Below are 27,233 nucleotides of genomic sequence, written 5' to 3'. Positions count from 1 at the left end.
ATGCCATTCCACCATGTGCGGGCGGGCCTGCTCTATCCAGACAACTACCTGAGCAGCTCCCTGGCAGAGGGGAACGAAGCCTTCCAGCTAACCAGCCTCTCCACTGAGGAGCTGGGAGGTGAGTGTGCTGACAAAGGGAGCGAGAGAAGGGGGGAGTGTGTGGGGATGCAGAATGAAGTGTGAGGTACTAGCAATTAATGGTTCGCTGCCAGAACAATGCAGTTACACTGCTCCAAGTCTCCAGAGGAAAAGTTTTTCCATTTAGCCACTTTGTCTGAGCTTGACTGGATTCATTGGTTTCCAATTATAGTGCTCAGGAAATAAAATCAATTCAATGGGCTCAGAAGGAAGCAGTGTCTGACAGAATGTATATATGACCAGTTGATACTGGTATGGTAATTTAAGTTTTCAATTCAAATTCATCTTCCATGAAAATTGATGTTACGTGTTCACACCAAAGGCTTTGATGTGGCAAATAGATTCTTGGAAAGCAACGCTACACATTAATAATTTGAGCAAAAATACACCTTTTTGTAATGTTTGTGTGTGTAAATAACCAGAAAAAGACTATTTTAAGGAGGTTTATTTTTGCAGCTCTGACCAATACTTTTATCAGTTAAGATCTTAATCTACTACGAGGAATCTAGCAACATTACTAAAAAAAAAACATGGATTCAGTACAGCAAGTGTTCCCTTTAAACTGGTTCATAGACTCTTTGTAAACAAATCCCCACAGTTAGTCAGATTTATAAGGACCACGAAAGAAAAGTGATAAAACTGCAGCCATGTTATAAACACAAGAATCAACATCTAACCCACTGTGGGGCCCAAGTTTTATCTGTTTATTGCATCATGAAAACTAACTTTTTGAGCGTCTGGCTCATAAAGGTCTGATGAAGAGCTGCAATGTGCAGGCTGTTTATTTTTCTCTAGTGAATGCTGGGTTGTTTCAGCCCAAGACTTGCCTCGACTCTTGTGTTGATGCGCATGTAACCGTATAAACATTCACCACAGTAGGAAGAAAGACTTCCTAAATCAAATTCGACATCCAAAATAAACAGTAGATGTGTCCTACAGGGTTGATCGTTATCAACCCTGTAGGTGCTAACTGCCAGTAGTGCTGGTAAATTAAATGGCAACTAATCTGACGTAATTATGCTTTTCTTTCCCGGCGATTACTTTGGTGAGTGAAAATTTATCTTTATTGTGCTTTAACCTGGGAAAACAAATAGGGTTTTCCTTTAAACTGGCCTTTACTGAATTTATACATCATGGGCGCACTTCACTGAGTGCCAGCTTTTCTGCAGCGATCCAAAATCGTGCTGTGCATGCAGTACATCTGGGTCCTGATTTGATGTGATTGACCAGGTGTAAAAAACAAAGACTTCTTACCCTGTGGTTGTGCTTTGATATGAAACAAACAGCTAATCCTGCCATAGACCGAGGAATGAGAGCATGAGCGTTTGTCTCTGACTCTCTGACTGTGCCTGTTTGTTTGTGCTTATACATGTGGCCCATTGTAGCTTGCTCGAATGAGCTTTGGTATGAAGTACTTTGTAGTATAAATCTTTTAATCCAGCGTCCCTTGTGCACAACTAAACTCAACCCAGTTCAATAAAACAGTTGCTTTACTGCGAGCAGAGCGGGTACAGTAAAACGTCTCATCATCATTAGTCTGGTTGGCCTCTGTCTGTGTCTTGTTAGTCAAGGGCAGCAAGAACGTGAAAGTAGTCTGGCCGTGTGTAGAGCTTTTATATAAATTGAATCTGGACTCTTAGGTTCCAGACATCCTGATGTGGTCTTATCTAGTGCCTGTCAGCTACAGCTTCGTTGTAAGCAATGGGACTGTTTGATGTGGACCAAATATCAGTGGTATATGCTGCCAGCATTTGAAAACTCCTAATCCCACTTCAGAGAGATGCTGAAGGTTCTTCTAGGATCATCTGTTACTGCAGATAGAAAGCTAGTTAATCACCCCTGTGTAGATCCCTCCTATCATTTCTCTAGTTTTAAGGCATTTCATCAATCACATCAAGAACATGTATAGTCCTGGGGGTTGACCACATAATACCGAGTCATGCACAGGCAGGGTTGGAGCCTAACACACGAACACACGCAGGCATTTCACAGTAATATATCAGGGACTAGCTCATTTGTACCCTGTTGAAAATCTACTCTTCACTGTTGAGCTGCATACAAATACATTTCACTTTGTTTTGGGAGGCCGCACATTCACCCGCATTCCCAATCCCTCGCCTCTGTTTCTCACTTTATTTTGTTGGGGGAGGCAGTGGCATGGTGCTTGAGTCTAGTTATCAGCCGTAGGGGATATTTACAGGCTTAGGCGGGGGCTGTGACTGAACTTCAGCTCTCACGCAACTGACAGTGAAAAGACAGGCATAGGAGACAGATCTGAGGCTGACTTAATACACAAAGGAAGGAAGGAGCTGCATGTCAGGATAAGAATATTAATGACACGAGGCCTGAGAGAGACACAGAGAGATGAACTTCATGTAAAATTCATTGTTTAAGGTTTGAAAAAGGGATTAGTCTTTGGGAAATTGTGCTTTTGGTTGTGTTCCTTCTGTAAAGATTTGCAGAACGCTAGGTGAAATGGCACCCGCTCCGACCCCTGAAGCAAAAAAAGATCCGCAACGCACTGAATGCTTGCTCGCTAAAAGATATTAGATAAAGTCCTGCAAAGCTTGTCCCACCTCTGTCGTCTTTATAGCGTCGTTGAGTTCGACCCCTAACTCCAAATCAGAGCTCCCTCCTCTTCTCAGACAGCGCTAACTGATTGACAGGTAATTAGCCCCGAGATTGACCAATGTATTTTGTAAGACGGTCCTCGGAGGTTTGAGTAATTCTGCTGCATGAAAAGATAGATGCCTTGCAAGCCGTGTGTTTACTTACAATTTGAAGATAGAAGTAAGCCTTTTATGTGGGAGGAGAGAGTCGGAAATGCTCTTGGCAGTTCTTGTGGTGATTGTGCTGCGTGGAGGGATTGGGACAGTTCCCTCGGGGTTTGTAAAATACACTAAGTACACAAAGATGTAAAAGAGCAAGAACAGGGAGAGAGGGACAAAGGGAGCGAGGGCGGGAGATCACTCTCACCTTGATTTGTCTGTGGCACTTCCAGTTAATGGGGAAGCCTGTTATCAACACCAGGGAAGCACCTTTCAGCACCAGCTACAAACCTGCTAAATCCTGTTAATGATTAATTTCTTTCCCATGGATTAGTCCATCTCCCTGACACCATCTGATGACTCACAATTGCATTTTTAGTTTTTCATTTTATGAGGCTGGAGACGGTATGAACATTGTTGTTAAATCGAACCAGAGAGCGGGTTGTTTGCAATCCGATTGTTCAGTCTGACGTCACTAGCCGTGTCTGGGTCTAAACTCCGCTGCAGGTCCATATATCAAACGATCACTATGGCATTACTGAGAGTTGAAAAACTGTCTAAAGTCTTTCATCTTTAATAAAATGATCAGCATTCTGCTCTACCAGGTGTAACAATTGAGTTTAACATCCAGGCATCCATGAAAACGGAATTTATGACATTTAACGGAGTTAGAAGTTAGCAGGGAGTTAGCTCGCTAGCTTCTATCTAAATACAATATAGCATGTCCTGACTGCGGGGTTTTGGAAACAAATTAAAACGTACAGCTCTGTTATCACTTCCAGCATAAATGAAGACGGAAAACTAAACAGCAGTGACGTTTGTAAGGTTACTGAAGTTGGGCTAGCTGGTATATAATGATGTGCTACGTGACCGCTAGCGACACAGCTATGTTAGCATAATATAAACAAGCTAACTTTTTTTTCCACTCGATAAAAGTTAACGTGAGTGTTCTCGGTGGTCAGGAACAAATGTAATCGCATGGCAGGATGCTGTTAAAGGACCAAACTTCAGCCAGGAGAACAACTGAGATAATCCATCCACAATACGAGGTTAGTCATTCATATACTGCTGCATGGGCTGGGCTGTAGTTACATCCAAAGGTTTTAAAAACTGAGCTTAAATAAATGATTAGCGGTAATAAAAGCCGAGGGAGGTCAACAGTGATCACTGACTGTTTTAGGAGCTTTTTGAGATTAAATAGAAGAAAATACAAAACATTAAACATGTTAACAACACAAAAGCCATATTAAACGCAAACTACTTTAGACCCGGAAGTAGGATTCGTCACGTCATCACTGAACAACCGGATTGCCCTCATATTTAAAACATTAAAATGTATTTTAGTTTCCCTGACAACATTTCAAATAAGTCACATGACTTTGACCTGCGATTAAAATGATTAGCATTGATTGTGGCACAGAAATTGTTGGGTTAAATTACACACACACACACACACACACACATAAAACACCCAGCACGCCCCTGCGGGCGGTTTATCCTTCAAGCTCGGGTCCTCTACCAGAGGCCTGGGAGCTTGAGGGTCCTGCGCAGTATCTTAGCTGTTCCCAGGACTGCGCTCTTCTGGACAGAGATCTCCGATGTTGTTCCTGGGATCTGCTGGAGCCACTCGCCTAGCTTGGGAGTCACCGCACCTAGTGCTCCGATTACCACGGGGACCACCGTTACCTTCACCCTCCACATCCTCTCGAGCTCTTCTCTGAGCCCTTGGTATTTCTCCAGCTTCTCGTGTTCCTTCTTCCTGATATTGCTGTCATTCGGAACCGCTACATCGATCACTACGGCCGTCTTCTTCTGTTTGTCTACCACCACTATGTCCGGTTGGTTAGCCACCACCATTTTGTCCGTCTGTATCTGGAAGTCCCACAGGATCTTAGCTCGGTCATTCTCCACCACCCTTGGGGGCATCTCCCATTTTGACCTCGGGACTTCCAGGTTATACTCGGCACAGATGTTCCTGTACACTATGCCGGCCACTTGGTTATGGCGTTCCATGTATGCCTTGCCTGCTAGCATCTTGCACCCTGCTGTTATGTGCTGGATTGTCTCTGGGGCATCTTTACACAGCCTGCACCTGGGGTCTTGCCTGGTGTGATAGACCCCAGCCTCTATGGATCTTGTGCTCAGAGCTTGTTCTTGTGCTGCCATGATTAGTGCCTCTGTGCTGTCTTTCAGTCCAGCTTTGTCCAGCCACTGGTAGGATTTCTGGATATCAGCCACCTCCTCTATCTGCCGGTGGTACATATATATATATATATATATATATATATATATATATATAGATAGATAGATAGATAGATAGATAGATAGATAGATAGATAGATAGATAGATAGATAGATAGATAGATAGATAGATAGATAGATATACTTTTTTTTTTTCGTTTGGACTTTGTTTTTGTCTCTATAAACTCTCAATGATCTTCTGTCCTGCCGCTTCATGTCCATCAGTTAGCAGCTAATTTGTCTGTCTGCTGTTTGGAGCTGAGCAGGTTGTGCACAAAGAGGTCAAGGAAGCCTTTTAGCTCATTCATCCAAATGACCAGTGAGCCCATGCCATACAGAACCTTCATTGTATCTTTATCCATTCATTCATTTGTCAGGAGTTCACAAGAATTACTGCTCCTTCTGCAGCATTGCCCAGAATTTAATCACACTTAAACACAATGATCACCCATATTATGCTCAAGGTCAAGGTCATATTTGTTGTTTTACGGCCAATAACCTGTGAGATGTGGTAGATTGTGAGGTGGGAAGCTACGATGCAGAAAACAGCTGCATCATGCAGCAGCATGCGAGACTGAATGCAAACAGTCACGCTTAAGGCTGGAAATTCAAAAATGTGAGCAGAAACTCTGTAGAGCTGAGAGGAACTGACTGTCACTCGTTGTGACCCATTTAACGTACAAGTAGGCATTTGATCGATTGCTGATGTGAAAAATATTGATGTTCGCCACTTTTTTGTGGTTCATGGTAATCTTGTTTAATGAACAATCCGTGCAGTTCAGCTGCTAGACATTTAATCGACACCATGCTGCTTTGTTCCCAGAGACAGAAACAATTACTATTAACGCAATTGCATTTTGCGTATCAATCAAAGTAACTTAAATATGAATGAATTAATGTAAATGAATAAAACAAAACATAATTTAATATAAACACAAGAAAGAGGTTTGGGAAATGCCAATAAAGAGATTTCACTGGCTGTTTCAGTTTCCAGCTTATAACATAAATTAAGAAGTTTGCAACTTTATTCCCAACTAACCAGAAACCAACACAGTGACCTCAACAAGATAAATATTTACAGAGAGTTTTATCTATGATAAGTGTGTAGGTTTAACTTTTAAAACATGTGTCTTATCTCCTCAAACAAGATAAAGAAGCTGAGAGACTGACAGTGATGCACAGCGATGTGTTGTATGTTTGCTGCGCAGAGATCCGTGAGGCATTCCGTGTTCTGGATCGTGATGGGAATGGTTTCATCTCCAAACAGGAGCTGGGCATGGCCATGCGTTCCCTGGGTTACATGCCCAGTGAAGTGGAGTTAGCCATCATCATGCAGAGACTGGACATGGATGGTAAGATGCTACATAAGGACACACTCTTGGGTGCATGCATGGAGCAGCAAACCATGCATTTTCACATATCGTTAGCTTCATAGCATAATTGCCTAAGTCATTGACTTAGTCAAATGACTTAGGCAATTATGCTATGAAGCTAACGATATGCAAAACACAGAGTGCAACTCTGCATGTGCGACTGTTTTACATAAAATATTTGTGTTTATATTGGAATAAAAAATGTTGTAATGTTATCCTTTTAGAGAGAAGCTTATCATTATGTTTAAATGTGTTGCATTTTTAATGAAGTGTAAATGACTTAAGTAATGCAGTCTTGCAGAACTTAATTCCTCTTTCACTTGCTTGAGGCTAAAAAGGGGTTTTAGTTTTAGTTACAGTGTCCTTCAAACTTTGAAGTGCCTAAATGGCAGCAGGTGGTCACTTATCTAAAATTAATTCACCTGGAGACAACAGAGAGAGAACCTGCCTCCTCCTTAAACTCCTGCTTTGCTTGTAAATTCTCAGAGGGCCGCAATTTCTCATCAGCAGTCCCTGAATCACAAACCAGCTAGTCAGTCTTTCGGTCGGTTCTTATCAGCCTGCTCTTGATTTCACGGCTCGCTGTAAATATCAAAGGTCAAAGCTAGAAGCTTTTTGCGTCCATGAGCAGCTTGAGAGCAGCACTGCCATTTGTTCTGCTGAGAGACAGTATCTCTTTTAAAATCCTTTACCCCTGACTGCTATCATCCCCATGTCACCGCTCATAAAGCACTGAAAGGCTAAATTATTTTAAGAATGAGAAATTTTATAAGGTGTCAGAAAACCTGCGCAGTTCTTCGGATGTATTTTATATGTATAATTAAATCAGTTCTTAAGCATTCTTGATCCTCTGATATCCGGCATTATCCTTTTCCCTCAGCTTTAGGCAAATAGTCTTAAAAAAATAAGATTATTCTATATTATGTTAATTCAAATTTCTTTTGAGAAGCTGTAGTCAGGCTTTGGAACCAAGCTGATGCTCTTTCATGTGCGCAGTATCCTATAATACAAGATAATGGTTTATTTTATGGGTCTGTAATCTCCTAGTCATTTTTGAAAAATAATTTAAAAGTGATAATAAGACATTTACTGCAAAAAATGCATAATTTTGTAATAAGTATAGGAAGATATATTTTCTTCAGAAGAATGTCTTCATATACCAAAAACTTAATTTTGTATTCAACATACTGAATTGTTGGTGTGTTTATAGAACATTTTCAGGCTCTCTAGCGTTATCTGTGGGTATTGTTTGAATCATTTTTTTCTCTATTATATCTTCCAAATTACAAATAATTTTCAGGAGGGAATAAAAAAAATAATTGACACACACAACGGTGTTCTCACACAACATTACCGCACCTTGTCCAGACTACTAATGCGTCTAATATGCTCCTTACGATAACACGTAATAATCCGAACATTAGATAACAATTTTAACTGGTCATAAAATCAATATTGGCAATATACAGTGTAATAAGTCTGGGTGTTTTATGGTGTTTACAATGTGCTGCCATAGTGCGTGTATTTATTCCACGGGGCGCTGCCTGTTGACTGTTATCTATAACAACATACGGCTGCAGAATACATAATGCAAGCACACGCAAAGTTGTCTCTTTTGAATTTAAATCTGCCAAATGATCCCTGAATTGTCACAAAAATCAGTCACACAGACACACACAGGCACACACTCGTGCAGGTCCACGCATTGTATCCGAAAGGTGAATTAAGGCCGATGCTGCACGAGTGCTCGTCATGGATGAAAGCACACACCCATCTGTTGATCTATCTCCTTTGTTTCTGGAAAGAAATGAACTTTGTCATAAAATGCATTATTTAACTCTGCTTTGCCATCCTTCCTGTCTCAGTATCTGATTGTTTTTTTGTGCTGGTCTGTCTCCTTGCTCCTCTTTTTCTGTGTGTGTGTTTGTCTACCTGCAGGGGACGGCCAGGTGGATTTTGAGGAGTTCATGACGATACTGGGGCCCAAGCTGCTGTCATCTGACAACAGAGAAGGATTTCTAGGCAACACCATTGACAACATCTTCTGGCAGGTGAGAGACAAAGCTTCCTCCTCCCAGCTGGTCAACAGTCTGTTGCTCATCACTCACTCTCCTCATCATTTATCAGTTCAATCCCTTATGCTTCCTCTTACTTCTTCCGCCTCACCTCTGACTATGTATTTTAACAGTCAGAACAAGTCTTACATCTTTGAGAACAGCCCTAGTTTCTCCAAGAACTCTGCAGGCACGCATAAAACATACACACATACACAAAATACACTCTCAGCCCCCCTACCTGCCTTTGCTGTTCCCTTGCATAGCTTTCCCCCCCCCCTTTTTGGATCTGAGTCTTAACCCTAGAACACTATCGCTGGGTGAATTACACCCGAGAAAATACATTTACATGATTTCTCTCTCCTGCAGCTGTTTGCGTGTCGAGGAGCCTGTGCCATCACCAGGGAAGTCTCAAATGTCCCAGGAATAGGTGGACCAAAGACCAGCTTTCCAGAGTCATTATTTTGTTTTAGGAGTTTTATTTTTCATTTTGTTAGACATGGCACAGTTGAAAGTAAAAGAAGACCACTCTAATTTGTCATGTGTTGTCATATTTTGATATATTTGATTACTTTTCATTGGTTATATTATATCGGGTAAAAATCACCCGGCATTAGTGATCGTGTTACTATTTATAGCGATAGTGTTCTAGGGTTAAAGGAAAAGAGACCTGCTGAGAATTAAGTGTGTTTCTTTATGTACGTTTTTTGGAGATTTTTGGGTATACATGTGTTTATCATCTAATGTGTTGCAGAGAGCATTATCATAATGAGGAGTTTGGGGATGCACTGTTCAAATTAGGCACCACAGTAAATAAAGCTCATTTGCATGTGCTTACTTTGTTTTTGAAAATTGTTGTAGACAGAAATTAGCTTCTCTCCGAGTCTTTTTTCTGTGCCTCGTAGGTAAGACATGCAACAATAATGAAAAGTGCAAAGTTTTGAGTTTGTGTACGTGCGCTTTTGATGTGTAGGGAGGAGGCTGAGTGCGAGGACGGTTGGATGAGCACAGCGACAGTGCTCAGGAAGCTGTTCAGTGCTTTCCTTGAGTCAAATGAGAGGAGAAACAGGGTGACTCATTGAAATGAAGAAGTGTGTGTGTGTGTGTGTGTGTGTGTGTGTGTGTGTGTGTGTGTGTGTGTGTGTGTGTGTGTGTGTGTGTGTGTGTGTGTGTGTGCCTTTCAGGTTACAAACACACACAGGGCCACATTTGCATTCTTCATCCTAGGTTTCAATGTTCAGTTACTTTAGACAATATAACTGGTGAAACAATGAGCCATTCACGCGCATTCACAAAACAAAGAAAATTCTTGCAAAAAACAACAACCAAAAAAAAGGCAATTTTTAAAACGAGGAATGCTGTGTGAAACAGAACACCTTTTATAAATGAGACATGCTGAATCTCTGACAAATAGATGGAGCAAGACAGACAGTGTGCAAGCCAGAGAGGCTGAAAGAGATGACAGAATAGAGAGAAGAGCTGGACAATAAGCGGGGAGTTTGTGGGGGTGGTGTGGGGGGATGCCCCACATAAAGATATCGAAGTACAAAGGAAAAGCACACAAGAAAAAAAAAAGGGGGGGGGGGGGGGGGTGACAGACGGAGTAAGAGAAACTGTGAAGGTCGCAGACAGTGTGCATCTCAAGGGTGATTTGAAATGTTCACCTCACAAAAACAAGAAGAAGAGATGGGGGAAATGACAGTAGAGTCAAGAAGCACAAGGGAGAGAATGGAGCAAAACAATGTAGGAAAAGCAAAAGGGGGGGATTTTGTGTGTGTGTTTGTGAGCCTGTTTATTTTCCACAGACCTCAGTGGGAGACGGGAAAAGAGGCAGAGCCATCATGTTGAGCGAGATGGAAGAGGTCCGCCATGATGGATACATTGTGATGGGCCATAATGACTCAGTTCAGTATGTTCGAATAATATCTGCGCTCTGAGAGATGCATGATGGTTTCACTGGGGAGAGTGGAACTGCCGTACGTACCTGTTTATTGACTTCTGCGCAGTCGTGTGATTCTGCGTTCTTTTTGTTTGGTGTACCTCTGAAAAAACTCCTCTGGTTCACTGTTGATTTTCCACTGTAGCGTGGTGTGAGTGCGATCTCACTGAGCTTTAGATATCTGCTTTGAAAAACTCCCGAATCAAGTTACCGCATTCGCTCTGACAGCCAGTAAATTAGATTTGAGAAAGCTAGCACCCACTCTTCCATTGCAAATTAAGCTGCAGCACCTAAAGACAGTCACTTACAAACAACAGTTTTTAAACCAATATCTTAACAGTGTTTATAGCTTATGAGAAATATGTTTATGCTGAGCGAGTGGGAAGGAGGTCTGTGGGATCGCCATCGTGTTATGATTGTGGCCAGCCTTTCATTACATTTATTTGGCAGGCATGTTTTGTCCTAATGGGCTTCCACATTTTTCCAAAACATGCCAGGAGCATTTTCTGGATTCATGTTCACAGGCACAACATGCAGACAGGAGGAATCGGGCATTGAACCAACCCAACATTTAATGGCCAGCCTGCTCAACCACCTAAGCTACTCCTGCCACCAAAGCATGTTTAACCTCATTTGCAGAAACCATGTATAGTGTGATGTTACAGTGATGACAGGACCCAAACACTGGCCACCAGAGTAGAAAGCCCAAACCTGTAATGAGGCATGCAAGGTTTATGAGCCAGTGGGGCAACCAGAGTAGGCAGGGAGCAGGGAAAAGAGACAAAAATATCACAGATATAGTTTATAAAAAGAAGATTAAGTAGGAAAGAAAAGGTAATCGAGAGCACAGAAAGGATTAGATTATTCATTAGAGGTAAAGGGTTAAATGAAACAAAACGATTTTTAAGTGACTTATTTTAAAACATCATGTTTTATTAAAAATAAAAAAACAACATCTCAAATTGTGTATTGCTATACTTCTTGCTATACATGTAGTTGTAACTTCACTGTGAATTATAGCTGATGAGCCCAACAGCTTTCAGAAAGCAGCATCGTATGTCATCAAAATCTGTCAGCAGATTCTTTCCAGGCATTGCAGGTAAAATGTGCTGTAGCCTTGTTTTTGTTTTCACTGTGGAAAAAGTATATGTGCAAATGTTTGCAACAATTGTCAAATTGTTGTGTTTGGTACTGAAGTCAAATGTTGCTGTTGTTGTTTTTCATTCAAGTTGTACAAAAATAATTAGGTAGTGTGTATCGCAGCTGACATACAGAATAATATGTGTAATAATAAGTGTTACTTAACACTCCTGCAAATCTTCAAGAGACTGAACTTGGTTCTACTTTGCTGTAGTAAAATCTACACTTCAGCAGGGCAAACTTCAGAGCTGTGTAGATATCCGTAAGTTGTGTTTGTAGTAGAGATGGCACGATACCACTTTTTTATGTCCGATACCAATATCATAAATTTGGATATCTGCCGATACCAATATGAATCCGATATAGTGTTTTTTAATCAATAAAACTGTTGTTTTTTTTATCTTGCTGCATTTTGTATAAGTTCATACTGAAGTTTATTTATTTATTTATTTATTTTTCTTCTTTTTTTTTTCTTTTTTTTTCAGGAAGTAATGTTTGACACAGCAGGAGTCCTGCCTTTCAGATGATCAAAGTCATACTCAAGTTTAAAAAAACAACAAGACTAAAGGTATTCTGTTATACCTGTATGCAAAAAAAAATTTTCATAGTTCAGCAATACTGATCAATCTAATAAACTTAAACCTACTCCATCCTCCCTATTCTGGTATTTTAAAGAGTACTTAGCGTAAATATTAAGCAACCTAACTAATCCGGTCGTTAAGTGATGACATGACGAATCCTACTTCCGGGCCTAAAGTAGTCTGTGTTTAATATGGCTTTTGTTTTATTAACATGTTTAATGTTTTGTATTTTCTTCTATTTGATCTCAAAAAGCTCCTAAAACAGTCAGTGATCCCTGTTGACCTCCCTCGGCTTTTATTACCGCTAATCATTTATTTAAGCTCAGTTTTTAAAACCCTAGGATGTAACTAAAGCCCAGCCCATGCAGCAGTATATGAATGACTAACCTCGTATTGTGGATGGATTATCTCAGTTGTTCTCCTGGCTGAAGTTTGGTCCTTTTACAGCATCCTGCCATGCGATTACATTTGCTCCTGACCACCGAGAACACTCACGTTAACTGTTATCGAGTGGAAAAAAAAGTTAGCTTGTTTATATTAAGCTAACATAGCTGTGTCGCTAGCGGTCACGTAGCACATCATTATATACCAGCTAGCCAAACTTCAGTAACCTTACAAACGTCACTGCTGTTTAGTTTTCCGTCTTCATTTATGTTGGAAGTGATAACAGAGCTGTACGTTTTAATTTGTTTCCAAAACCCCGCAGTCAGGACATGCTATATTGTATTTAGATAGAAGCTAGCAAGCTAACTTCCTGCTAACTTCTAACTCCGTTAAATGTCATAAATTCCGTTTTCATGGATGCCTGGATGTTAAACTCAATTGTTACACCTGGTAGAGCAGAACGCTGATCATTTCATTAAAGATGAAAGACTTTAGACAGTTTTTCAACTCTCAGTAATGCCATAGTGATCGTTTGATATATGGACCTGCAGCGGAGTTTAGGCCCAGACACGGCTAGTGACGTCAGACTTAACGACCGGATAGGGTTCCAACTCCCAGCAACAAAAAAGCAAAAACAAAATAGGGAACTACCCCTCACGCTGCACCTCATGATACTTAATCGACGTAATCAACCTTAATTTGATGCAGTGTGAAAAGAAAATGCACAGAAATCAATTATTTTTCAAGAATAATTAAATAGATTCAACATCTTTCTTTAACAGAATTGCAGACTGCACAGATGGTACCTTCCCAAAGGAAAAGCTTACTGGGGTATATATTAGACTTAATAGTTACTATATACAGTAATGGACTTCTATTCATTTTACATCAAATTAAAACTTTGGGTGTCAGATAATTATTTAATAAAAGCTAGACATTTTAAATTAGAATAAGAAAGAAAAGTATGTCTTTGTGCCCCCTTTTCCCTGTTCATGCCCTATCGGCCCCCTTGGCTAAACTTTGCTAGATCCGCCCCTGCACAGTTACCAGCCGTCAGCTACGTAGAAAAGGATCCTGGTGTACAAAGTAATATTAAATAAATTCTAACAACAGCTTAAGCTTAAACGTGCTGCTGTTGTTCGGTTGCTGGTTTCCTCTTTCTGGTGTGAAGTGGGCCAAAAACAAACAAGAGAGACGGACTCCTGACAGAAAAGCCGATCAGCTGATCATTGATCAGTTTCATGACTGAAGTAGCAGCAGGAGAGGGAGGGAGAGAGAAGAGGCAGTCGCTCCATATATCGGTTGTTAAGCTTAACGCGGAAATGCTTTATAAACATTCAGAGACGAACTTACGCACTTGCTTTACTTCTCTCTGGGATAACTTCCTTGGAGATGAAATGCCAGATGGCCGCTCTATCACGTGATGCACACTGCTCCGACGTGCTACGGTTATGAGCCGAGTTACGCCATGTTGCAAGTTTTGTGAGGTTTTTTGATATTTAATGGATCGGATTACATTTTTTATTTCCCTCCGATATCCGATCCAGTAATTGACGTCAGTATCGGACCAATACCGATACGTAATATCGGATCGGTACATCTGTAGTTTGGAGTATGTGAGTATCTAGCTAGCTCTACAGAAGAGGAGCAAGTATAAAGGGAGCAACATTTTTTAAGTGGCAGGCAATTTCAAATGCAACATTTCAAATGCAGCTCAAGAAATATCAGCAAATATACAGACTGTTTGTGCGGAGTTTGTCACTCACCGTGTCTGTAGCTACTCTGTTTCCCAGCCAGAGAAAAAAGTTCTCTCAGAGATGGAGAAAGATGTAAGAAAGACAGGGCAGGACAGGAAGAAGAGAGGTTAGATATAAAGGTAATGTAGTGAAGTAGATTTTTACGTGATGTCCGCAAATGCAGCACTAACATCCACACCTTCCCAGCTGCTAATTAGAGGCCCTATAAGAAACAGCTGCGCTTCTCTACCACATGGAGGTATTTGGCAGTCTTTTCCCATCCAAGGTAGCTGAGACCGTTAGGCAGCTAAGCACTGCAGGTCTGCTCATGAAAGCTGTTCATTTTAGTATCGCCCTTTAGAAAGTGGATTGTGCCATACTGCTGCGGTCTTGTTCGGTTTTATTCTGTCTTGTTGTGGCCTGTTATCTTACAAACGTTTATGGACTGGCCTCGACTGAGTCCTGGTTTTATGGTCTTTTACTCAGAATTATTTTCTGTATTTTAAATCTTGCTTTTATAAAGTACTGTAACTTAGGGTGTATTTGTTTTATCTTTTACTAATTTGTTTAAGGTTTTATGCTGTGTCTTTAGTGGCGGTGTGGTCGCTTGTTGAGGGGCTAGGCACGATGTGGAATCCCCTCCCCGATGCATAAGAGTGTACACACCGAGCATAGGTAGATTGCACCATTTAGATTTCAGTGTGAGTGACAGTGAGGTTTGCAGTGGAACTACACGGGTGAGTAATTGGTGGCACCCTGGAGCACTCCTCTCTGTAGGTTCGATTCAGGAGGCACCTGAATAGTCACCCATCTACAATGTAGGCAGAAAATATAACTATTTCCCTGCTTGTGTCTTACATAAGAGATTCCAGCTAAGTACATTCAATAGATTTAGATTGGCATGACATTTCATTCTCATGTGCTGGTATTATTTTGTTTGTTTGTTTTTGTTTTAAACACAAGTGTCTGTGCTTCTACTTCAGTAAAGAAAGTGTGTACTTTAGCCACCTCTGGAGTCAGTGCCATTTAAAATACAAGAGATGAATTTTTACAGGGACTGCACTCAATTCATTCAAGTCATGTAATGTGTCAAAGAGATGATTAATCTGTGTCAAATATTCATTAAAAATATTAACTGATATTTAAGTCAGGGTTCTAAATTTCTATCATCAACTTGTTAAGTTTTCATCTTTTTTAAGCGTAGCCAGCTGTGAGTTATTTTATCAATGAAAACTGAAACCCAAAGGAAAGACTGTCTGCATCTACAGCTGTTAAAAACACATCACAGTGTTCATTCTAATAAGCAAAGATTAGTGCGTTTTAAAAATGTTGTGTCCCTGCTTCCCCATATTTTAAAGTGCAGTGAGATTAAGTGGATTACTTTAACACGTGTTTGAAAAGTGACCAGTATGGTGCCTAGTGAGTTTCAGCAACTTTCAATTGAGAATTTTCCTATTTTCAGTTTTATTCCCTCACATACATCTGCAATTGATTTCTGTTCCCGTGGCTCTTGTTTATCTATTATTCATTTCTGGTTGACTGTAGCTTCTGCCTTTTTTAAGTCAATTTTGCACTGCCACATGCAGTCAAACCAAAAACTTTACTTGAACTTGAAGATGACGCCTAACTGTGACAGCACTGCTGCAAGACAGAAGAACTAGGTGGTGAGGGGGAAGTGTACAGAATAAAAGAAACATTGCTTTCGGGATGTCGCTCTGGGTGACTTTTTAGAGAAAGGGTCAGAAGACGAAGCAGGTGGACGAATGACGAAACAAGCCTGTGTTGTTCGAGGACAGGAGGATTAGTAAGGAAGGACGGCGTGTAAGCACCTGTTCCTCTGATTGATGTGTCCTGGCTCCTTCGATATGTCACCGGTCACTGCTCGCGATCCCCTGCTGCTTCTCTGTCAACCATTCACTCACATACAAACACACATTTCTATATAGAGAGACACACAAATGACATATTTGAGCTCAGTCAGTGAAAGACAAAATGCTCTGACAGGAAAACTCTTGGTCTTCATTGTGTGTGTGTGTTTGGGGAGGGGGGATGTCAGAGACCTGGCAGGAGGAGAAATCACTCTGCTGCTTAGTAACAAGTACCACTGTGGATTTCACCCAGTCGATAGACAGTCAGGAACATTGTACATTCTCCATGCTCCTGCCTCACCTGTCATGTCGTCTGTCCTGCGGCTGCAGTCCGAAGAGGTTTTCCTCCATTTCCTTGTATCTATTCAATTTAGAGACAGCTATGGCAAGAAAGATAGCAGAAGTCAGTCAGCTCATGCCCTCCAACTGCTGCTACCAAACCCTATTTATTTGCCCTGGAGCACCAGACAAGGCAGCATTATTCAGTTAAAAGTCTAAACAGGTTTTTTTATGCTAATTGCAAATTTAACAGAAGTCAAGACAATTTATTTTCATAGACCAATATCACAAATTTGCCTGAAGGTACTTTACATTGCAGTCAGCTCCCTCTGTGAGTTTCATTGAAGTAAGAAAAAAAAATTCCCAACATGGAAAGAAATGAGAGAAAAATCAAGAAAAGCATGTGAAGATGGATCCCTGTTCCACTGCCAGCTTTTTGGGTGGTAGAGTGACAGTTTTATTTAAGCCAGGAATTATGATTTGTTGTTGCAGTTTGTTTTTCAGCTCTGGCTAAGATGATTACAACTCATACCCCTGCACTGAATCTTGTTTGTTGTGTCTTACAGCCCCTCTATCTTTACCCACTCCTATCACTTTTGTCCTTTTGAAAATAAAAGTTGCTTTAGTTTCATGTTTGCCAAATTGTGAATAATCTCCTATGGGTTGTTTTACCTTAGCTAACCAAATAAAAGCATCTGCGTGTGTGTGTGTGTGTGTGTGTGTGAGAGAGAGAGAGAGAGAAAGCGAGAGAGAGGGAGAAGAGGATGAGATAGAAACCCAGAGAGGGTGTCTGTCTGTGCAGTTTTGTGTCTGCAGTTATTTACTGCAGTGTCTCAAGTTTGCTTTCATTTGTGTGGGTTTGTGCGCGAGTATGCATCCAAATGCATGTTTCCATAATTAAAGCGTAAATCCCCAGGAAAGGCAAGACGAACAGTTAGATTGGAATCAATACACATTTGCAGAGCACAGAGAAGTGGACGTGCAAAATACATAAAGACCTGACACAAGTCCTTGTTATCATGTGTATCCATGCCTGTTCAAGGACATTTCTATTAATGGGTCAATATATCAGTTATGATTCACTTTTTTCTTTTCTTGCAGTCTTGAGATCTGTTATAAATCAGAAATTCCCCAAATTAGCTAATAATTTGGGGATTTTTATGTGTAAGATTTTTTTTTTCTTTATGATACCAAAAGGAATTCATTTTATGACACAGAATTTTGTTCCTTCTCAAAACAATTTTCAAATGTTCAGTGTAATCAAAGCACTAGCATTTAGGAACCTAGATAAAATACAAAACATGAGCACAACACTTAAATGCACAAAATAGAAACAGAAGCTTAAACAATCTTCATATTTGCAAATCATCTGAGATGCTCTTGCCCCTCCTCTATCCACTGCTGGCATCGATCCTGATTTTGGGCCCAGTAATTTTGTGATGCCATGCTGGTGCCGGCTTTTTGGCACCGTCTTTAGTCAGTGGAAATGTGTGGAACTGGTTTTAGATTGGACACTGGGAATGCATCCGTGGAAAAGAGAGGCCTGACATCAGCGGCTTCAGTAGTGGCCATGGCGGGGGAAAAAACTACAAAAATCAAACTTCTTCTTCCTGTTATGTTTAGTTCTCAAATCCGTTCTCGGACCACTACTGAGCATCATGATGTTAAGGGAGAAAAAACTTCCAAAGAGAAATGCTGAAGAACATGACACACGATACAAAGGCAATTAGGCAGAGGAGAGGCTACTAAACGCATAAATGAAGGACAATTAGACACAGGTGACAGACAGTAGGGCAGGACAGGCAATGAAAGGAAGTGTAAGTATGACAAAATACAACAGGACACAGAAAAAAATAATAACAAAGACAAAGAATGATCTCAGAGTCAGGACAAGACTCACTAATACATCTCGAAGATGATGCTATAAATCAATTATTTTCTGACACAGAGTTAAAAAAAAAAGATTAATACCACTCTCATACAGTATCTGTCCAAATATGCTGTCACAGCTGTATTCACTAATGTCTGGAAATGGGAAAACCTTTATTCTGACTCTGTAATTTGTGAGCTAAACAAGCCTATATTTGGCAAAGGACTGTTCCCCCTTTGTTCCATATCACTGTGCGAACTATGTACTGGCTTTAGCATCATATTTAATGGACAGAGACGAGACTGCACATTGAAATTCCAGAAAGAAAGCAAATCAGTTTGTTTGTTTTTTCCCCAAAATGTGAAACTTGTCGATTAAACAAGAAATGGGCCTCAACTTCAAGCCTGACCAGGCAGGTGATGTAAGGATTAACCAAAAATTTGTAAGTCCCAAAGACATGTTTAGGTTTCACGCAAGGTCATTGATAGGTTTGCAGCGTAAACCTATTCGCTGGAACGTTCAAGACAATTCTACTACACAGCAAAAGCAAGACACGAGTAGGCAAAGTTCTTTATGTTTCTCCTGCACGGGAGAGAACTGGACAAACGCCGTTCCTTCGCTTGACCCCAGTTGCTCTCGTCCACTCCCCCGTAACGCTGCTCTTTTATTGAGGTTACATGAATATACATAGGTTCATTAACATATGACGTCTACATACACACAAAGCATATAAGCATATATGAGTAGATATTTCTAAGCATAAATGACAATCAACAATACAAATCTAACAGTCATGCTTCTAAAATCATTTATAAGCCCTCCCTCCCCTTTTCATTCAACATCTGTGGTTTTCCCTAAAGTCATTAGTCATAAAGCACACTGGTTTTAGTATTTTAGCGTATAGTGAGCAAGTCAGTAAAGCAAGAGCAGGATTATCTTCTCGTTAAAATGAGCATGGTAAATGGTAAATGGCCTGTATTTATATAGCGCTTTTCTAGTCCCTAAGGACCCCAAAGCGCTTTACATATCCAGTCATCCACCCATTCACTCACACATTCACACACTGGTGATGGTAAGCTACATTGTAGCCACAGCCACCCTGGGGCGCACTGACAGAGGCGAGGCTGCCGGACACTGGCGCCACCGGGCCCTCTGACCACCACCAGTAGGCAACGGGTGAAGTGTCTTGCCCAAGGACACAACAACCGAGACTGTCCAAGCCGGGGCTCGAACCGGCAACCTTACAAGGCGAACGCCCAACTCTTGAGCCACGATCGCCCCATCTCTTCTTCACAAACGCAGCTCTTTTACTTTTTTACCACCATTGTCTGCCAGTTCTGTTTTCTCCATCTGTCTCCCACTACTTCACACATCTCCCTTTTCTTTGACCTCATCGTGCTTTCCTGTTTTCTTATCTCTGTGTCTCTCTCTTCCTTTCTCCATCAAACCCTTCTTTTCTTCGTCTTCGCCATGCCTGCCTCTCTGTGTCCATCTGCCGTGCTAAACCAAGTGACTGATTGTATTTCAGGCAGTCAGTGAGGTAAATAATCTAGGCCTGCATGCTGGGCTTGAGGGATATGTCCATGAGTATCCCTGGATTGAGCCCCTGGGTGGTTGGGGGGTAGAATAGATGTTGGACAGAGGCAAAGATTCAGACTTCAAGTCATGGATATTTGATACCCTTATTAATAATATGAAACAATTACACAAAACGACCACCTACATTGAAGCCAACATGCCAGTTTCTCCGCCTATACATGTGAACAGGAAAAACAGGATCATATCATGACTCATGCACCAAAAATAGCTCCAGTTTTCTTTACATTACAACTGACACAGTTCCTACCTACATACTGTATCCCTGCGTTACGCTGTTGACTAATTAAAAATATATTTATATATAGCGTCATTTCCTACACCTCATTCTTCTATATTTATCTGCCCTCATGAAGTCGGCCTGTGTTTGACTGTGTATCTGCATTGATTGCTGTGTGCCCCTGCAGTTCGACATGCAGCAGCTGTCTCTGGATGAGCTGAAGCAGGTGCTGTTCCACGCCTTCCGGGACCACCTGACAATGAAGGACATAGAGAACATTATCATCACCGAGGAGGAAAGCCTCAATGAAACCTCAGGGAACTGCCCTGAGTATGAGGGAGGTGAGGAAGCCGTTCTCGTGGAAACTTTGTTGGTATAAAAAGGTGTTTTGGGCAGTAAACAGTAATCTCTTAATGATTCAAATAACAACATGCACTATGCTTATTCGAACTGATTAAACAATCCAAAGTACACATATTTGTTTTTTTGCCAAGAGCCTGGTGAGTAGATCAATATCGCTTTTATTACTGTGTGCTATGAAGCTACAGCCAAGAGGCAATTAGACAAGAAGCAGGGGGAAACCAGTTTCTTTCTCTCTCCACATCTCTGGATTATCCCTGGTGGCTGTTTATGAGAGATAATCAACCAATCAGAGCTCAGGAGGATGGAAATTAGGGCATCATCTTCCTGCATTGCTAACTAGCCATATTCATTAAAAATGGAAAGAGAAAAACATGGTCAGCATGTATAAGATCAGGACATCTGTACAAGTTGCTGTGAGCTAACTTAATGCAAACTCTGACTTGTTTCTTCAGTGACTGTGGAAAAATCTTCACCAAAATGCCTGTAACAAGACAGATAAGGCAGCTGCTACTTATTGTTTTGGACAAAACTAAATCATACCTCTGGCCAACTTGACCACAGTTAAATGGATGAGTAAACGGAGTAAAAAAGAAATGCAATTTCACTTTGGCAGCTAACCTGGTTCTCTGCAAAGAATAATACCCAAAAAGCCTCTAACACTCACAGTTTGGTGTGTTTTGTTTTGGGGGGTTTTCTGTCTTTTATCAGTACACAAAATGAAGCGGTTAAGCTGCAGAACACTGTGTGTTGACTTCCTCAAGTCTGCTTGGCAAACTCAGTGAAACGTCTCAAGCAAATAATTAAAGCACACGATAACACTCATAACTATTTGCCATGACACCACAAATAGCTGTATTTACGGTTTAGGTGTGGAGTTTTGTAGAGTGCCAGGCTAGCTCTCTGATTCCAGACTTTTTCGCTATGGTGAGCTTTATGCCTTCATACTTGAGGCACAGGCACGAGTCGTCTGATCTCAGCAGTGTGTAAGAAAATAAGCAACACTCCAAACATTATACTAGCCATTTACCATCAGCAAAGGATTATTGCAGTGATCAGTTCTCTTACAGGAGCCCTCGTGCACACTTTACCTGCACAGAGTCATTGTTTTTGTTTTTCTGCTTGTCTAGTCAGACATGATCTTGACAGCTGCCCTGGTTTCATTTTGACTATGTCTAGAGAGAGCCACTGATGCAAGTGTGTGCTGTCAGCCAGCTTATCATTGTCTACAAACTAAACCAAGGACTGAATCATGGACTGTATGTGAGCTTTTGGCTGATGTGGAAGTGCTTAAGCCAAAAGAAGGTTAACTCCTCTGACTGCAAAGACAGGTTTGACTGTACAGATAGCCGACAGCAACAAGTAAAATTCTAAAACCTTTGCTTTAAATACAGTCTTTTGACTGAATCAAAACAACTTCAACAAATGAGTGAATGTGCTATGGGACTTGACTGGGAGTCATGATGTGCCAGAGCAAACCAGCTGCTCACGAGAAATAAAGTTAAGAGAAATGAAAAGTCTGAGGAAAGGAGAAAACTTAGTGCTACTGGAACAAAGTGGAAACTACATAGCACTGTGCTATGGGTGAATCCTCAGGCTCGCAGAAGCAACCTTTTAAGTGTTGTTTAGCAAAACTTTGAGGTGAAATCCTTCATTTTCTAATCTGTTGCTATATCCATCACAGAAGTTTCACCTGTAAAGTGTTGATCATGTCAAAAAGACTATGAAAAATCAAGACTGCTGAAGTAATATTTAGATGATAAAATCTAAACATCCTGCAGTCATAAATTAATGTCTGTAAGTTTTTGAAGCCAGGAGTAAGACAGATTGAAGATTGACGCCCTGCTAAATGTTTGACTGAACAGCTGAAAGACAGGCAATATTTTTCCAGCCTATGAACAACTTATGTCGCTGTAGGGAGAATAGGGAAATGAAAGCCTAAACCTGACCCTGCAGAGCCCAAAATTGCCTGTCTGCTGTGAAACATCCACTGAGTAAGACTAAGACAAAGGTAAAGAAAGATCAAACACATTGAAAAACTTAGAAAGCCTTAATGAATCCACTGGGACTCAGTCTTGGGGAGACCTTAAAAAGAGACAGCTGGAGGGAAATGGTGAAACTAAGCAGAGAAGGGACAGAAGATAAGAGGATAAGAGGATCAGGGAACTGCTGGCTTGGCACTCTCTTTCACGAAGTTTTTGGTGTTGAGGGAAGGCTGTATCGTGGAGTTAGGGAGAGCAAAATGGAAAGTATAAAAATGTTGAGAGTGGGAAAATAGGCAGGGGGAGGATGTAGAAGACATGAAGAGGTATAGACATCACTTCTAAAGGACAGCTGTACACCTCTCCACATTTAACCCTCTTCCCATATACTCAGCTTCCCTCTTTCATGGCTGCTTCGTTCCCATCTGCGTCCTGTCCAGTGGGACCCCAGTGCCTTTCACAGTTCCTCTTAGATCCCCAAGTCTGAGCGCTGACTTGATTTATTGATGCAGTGTGTGATACTAACAACCTGAGACAAGCAGGCTGACAGCAAGGAAACTTTTGGTTGTTACTCCTGCTTCAAGGCCTGTTGGAGGACACATCTGTCTCTGCTCATCTTTTTCTCTCAGTCTCCAAAGATAATGTCTTTAAGGAGGAAAGCAGGGGCCTGTCATCCCAAACACCCCAAGCAGAACAAAAGTTCCACCTTGCGCCTCTTGTCTTTGTTTTTGCTTTGCAGCTTTGCGTGCGTTGTAACCAGTTTTTGCCTCTGATGAATTGATTGTCTTTACACTGGAGACACTTCAACTCGACGATCTGGGTCACCGAGATAAGCTGCAAAACATGGCAACCAGAAATGTTAGCTGCTACTTCACCTGCATTTGTTTGAGTCAAAGAACCAACATGTCTCCCGAGGAACAGGTTAAAATGGTAAAAGCTGAATTCTTCATGAAGACCATTAGACACTTGGAGAGAAAATGCCCGTTACCTTTATTGTTCCGCAGACTTTATTTTCTAAACCTTCACACATTCTTTCTTGAATGCCGTGTTAAAACAGTCTCAACTCAAAGGTCCATTTAGTTGCATTTTGAAGCTTTTGGTAATATGTTGGAGTTTTCACTCAGCTAGTGGAAGTCACTTAGATTTGACATGAGCTTTGATTATATGATCATGGAGGTTGCATATGGGTGGGAGACTGTATCCCCTAAAACTGCCTCACTGAGATTGTGAGAACATCCACTGACTTCTTTTTTAATGCTGCACACCAAGACGCGGTTGTATAGCCATTATAAATCACCAGATCAGCATGTAACAAGGCCTGCCTCCATATAAAGCCAATTAACTGTTTTGTTTTTTCTTTTTAAAGACACAATCAACTGTGAGAGCAGCAGAAAACCAAGGGGGCTATCTATTACCTGTTTCATACCATGATGCAACATTTTGAGAAAATACTGTGCTTGTTTTTCTTGTGAGATATCTCTTGCACCTGTGATCTAAGTATAGTGTGAAGCTAGCTCCGGCAAGTGGTTAGCTTAGCATATATGCTAACACAAAAGAAAGACCTTCCAAGAAATTGTCCGATCAATTTTACCTACAAGCAACCATAAAACTCACCAGGTGTTATTTTTGGCCACCTGTGTTGACTTCGAGTATCTGCTGCTTGCGAATGTTAGAAGGTTATTCACGGGTACAAATTTTAAAGCATGGCAGAGCATTAGAGATGCTGTAGTTTCACCTGACTTTTAGGGTGAGTTAAGCTGACTGCCTCTTAGCTCTGACTCCACACCTAATTCCTAACATAAAAGTGATATTGATCTTCTGGTTTAACTCCCTGCAAGGGAGCTCTTTTCCCGAAATGTCAAGCAAACACCTTACATGACAGAAGGACCCAAATAGAGGCAACCAGGGCCAGGATAAAATCCAAACCTCAAATATTTTGCCAAGTTGAGGTCATATACAGATGGCCACTTGGCATAGCAAAGAATGCAGAAGATGTAATGGGAGAAAAAAAGAGGAACAGACAGACAACCCATGTAGTAAATCAAAGAAATGAGGAGAATACCACACAGAAGGAAGTAAATTGTTTGATAACTTGACGACTGAGCGGAACGAGACAATCTGGGAGCTTATTACTGGAGAGCTAGGGATATGTACACTGGGGAGATGGATTAGATTAGTAACAGGTGGTGCACAAAATTGGTGGGAAAAACACGGGGAGAAAGTAAAACAAACCACAGTGCATGAAAGTGAGTGACTTCTAACTAAAACAGGAAGTCACAAAGACTATTCATTTGAACGTCCAGTTTCTATTTCTTTGTTTTCAAACTGAATGCAGTAGCAACTGAATTTACCATGACAAAAAATAAGATGTACAAAAAAAAAAAAGACAAATTATAATAATCTCTTCATTTCTCTTCTTTTTTCACTTCTCTCAGTTCATCCCAAGAAGAAGAATAGGCAAACGTGTGTCAGGAAAAGCCTGATCTGCGCCTTTGCTATGGCTTTCATCATCAGTGTCATGCTTATCGCAGCCAATCAGATGCTGCGGAACGGCATGGAGTAACCAATTGCACTGTGAGCATGGGGAGTGGACAGAACAGCCATGACCTCACATCTTGTCTTTGCAGCCAAAGCTGGACCACAACCCAAGCACTTCTCTAAACAATCAGTTGAGTTTTGTTTTTTTGTTTTTTTAAGTTTTATTTGAACTGAACTTACAAAGGCAGACAATGAGTAAAATAAGTAAAATGAAAGGAGTTGTATTGACGATGTCACCACATAGAGTCACTGGATTTACTGATCGTAAGGAACCTGAACTGCAAAAGAATTCTGTTTTTATATAAAACACTGAAATTAAGGGGGGAGGGTATTATTTTGTTGTTTTCAAGAACAAGACCACCCTTTAAACTTGATTTTCTAATTACCGAAAATGTGTATCAGGTGCTTTGAGCCATTCCTAATTACAGAAAACAAATAATGGTTATTATGGACAACTTCAGAAGTTGCACTGAATGTGGAATGAGTGAATGGTGGGCACAGTATTGAAATGCACACACACACACACACACACACACACACACACACATATATATATATATATACATATATATATATATATATATAGTTATGTATACAAAAGACTTTGTGAAACATTTACATTAGTCCACCAGTCTTGGGTCACATACGTTCTATGTGAATCTACAAGAAGCACAACTCAGTACTCAGTGACAACCCACTCAACAGTCATTGCTATCCCACTAGTAGTATTGATTGATTCATTGGTTGATTCATTGATTGATTGCTTGGTCAAGGAAGATTTGTGTGAGATGTGAAAAACAGTGGTGTCCACGAGTAAGCTTGGAAAGGTTTTAAAAAAAATCTAATCAAATGGAGTGAGGACTGAAAAATATGTTTAGGAATGTACTGGGAGAAAATGTTTCATCTCAGCATGTCACTGTAATACTGCCCAGCTGTGGTAAACATAAACCAAGCAAAAGCATGCCACAATACACACTGCCATACCAAACATTACCCCTACTTGTTCCCCATGGATTTCACTGTATATATAATACTACTTAGCTTATGTAATGTATTATTCCTCTCAACAGCAGAATGTATGAAAGATAGAAACTACTGAGCTATATCAGGGATAGAGTTGTGACATGCTGTCTAATACAGTTGTTTTCTTGGACAAGGTTGCCGTCTAGTGGTGAAAATAAGTACTGCAGGTAAACGCCTGAACAGCCATGTTTACTATGTCTACAGGGGGGAAGAACACCGCCAATAAATCTGAGCTTTGATATGTTTTTTGTGTCAGTGTCACAAGGGCACTTTGGTCTGTATTGGTCACTTTTTTTAACAAACATTTCTTTGCCAAACTGGATTGTTGCAACAGTTGATCAAGGTTGGATGAAAGACTGAAGGTGATACCTGTTGTAGTTTCTGGGGTCAATGCTGTGTTCTATGGTTCAGATTTAATAGAGATTTTTATTTTTTATTTTTTACAAGGCTTACTGGGATGAAAAAGTCCAAGAAAGACCTTGTAGGAGATTAGAATCATGCTCCTCTTCTTGCGTAATGGAGACAGCCAAGGTTGAACATCTCAGTGACACAATATATTAAATCTGAGGATGAAGCTGTACTCGGTGGTGTTGGTTTGGGGCTGGGGAATAAATAAACATCATTATTTATGTGCTGAGATTAGAACAGTATTGTGGGGACTGAGCAAAATGTTACGTTTTCATAAACAAATTTAAGGAATTAGTGAAAATTACAGCAAATATTGTTTACAGTTATCTTAACCAAATAGCCCAGCCCTATGTAGATGTAGCTTTATATATGCTAGTGTTTATTATTCCCGATTGCAACACGCCATAACAGCAGTGTAAGCGGACTGCACTGTGCTCCCCTGGGATATTATTGTAGACTTGTTTGTTTCCACTTAGAACTTGGAGCAATTTCACTTGTTTTCTAGCACTTTGGCAGGGCGGAGAGAAACAAAACTGGATGTTTCAGTCAAACTAATGTGCAACCACAAGTCCGGCTTAGACAAAATATAAAGAAGGTAAGAGGGGAGAGGGCTCTCTTTAAAAATAAATAAAAAATTTAAGAAAGCTTTGTAAGATTACAGCAAAAATGTATAATACTGTAAATCAGTATGCATGTTCTTGTTTAGGTTTTCATGTCTTTGAAAGACAGGGAATC

At 40.7% G+C, this 27,233-nt stretch overlaps 1 protein-coding gene across 1 annotated transcript; it reads left to right on the top strand.

The window, feature by feature from the left end:
• On the top strand, positions 1-25,092 carry caln2 (calneuron 2). Its single transcript, XM_085363867.1, has 5 exons — positions 1-118; positions 6,356-6,499; positions 8,459-8,571; positions 20,375-20,528; positions 24,965-25,092. The coding sequence occupies exons 1-5, from the start codon at positions 1-3 to the stop codon at positions 25,090-25,092; spliced, it is 657 nt and encodes a 218-aa protein (XP_085219993.1).
• Positions 25,093-27,233: the final 2,141 nt, after the last annotated feature.

This window comes from Diplotaxodon limnothrissa, linkage group LG10 (genome assembly GCF_057381915.1).
Source record: "Diplotaxodon limnothrissa isolate DT_005_m linkage group LG10, D_limnothrissa_male_GT1.1, whole genome shotgun sequence".
NCBI lineage: Eukaryota > Metazoa > Chordata > Actinopteri > Cichliformes > Cichlidae > Diplotaxodon > Diplotaxodon limnothrissa.
The sequence above is the reverse complement of the archived record's forward strand: the minus strand, read 5'-3'. Positions and strand labels throughout refer to the sequence as shown.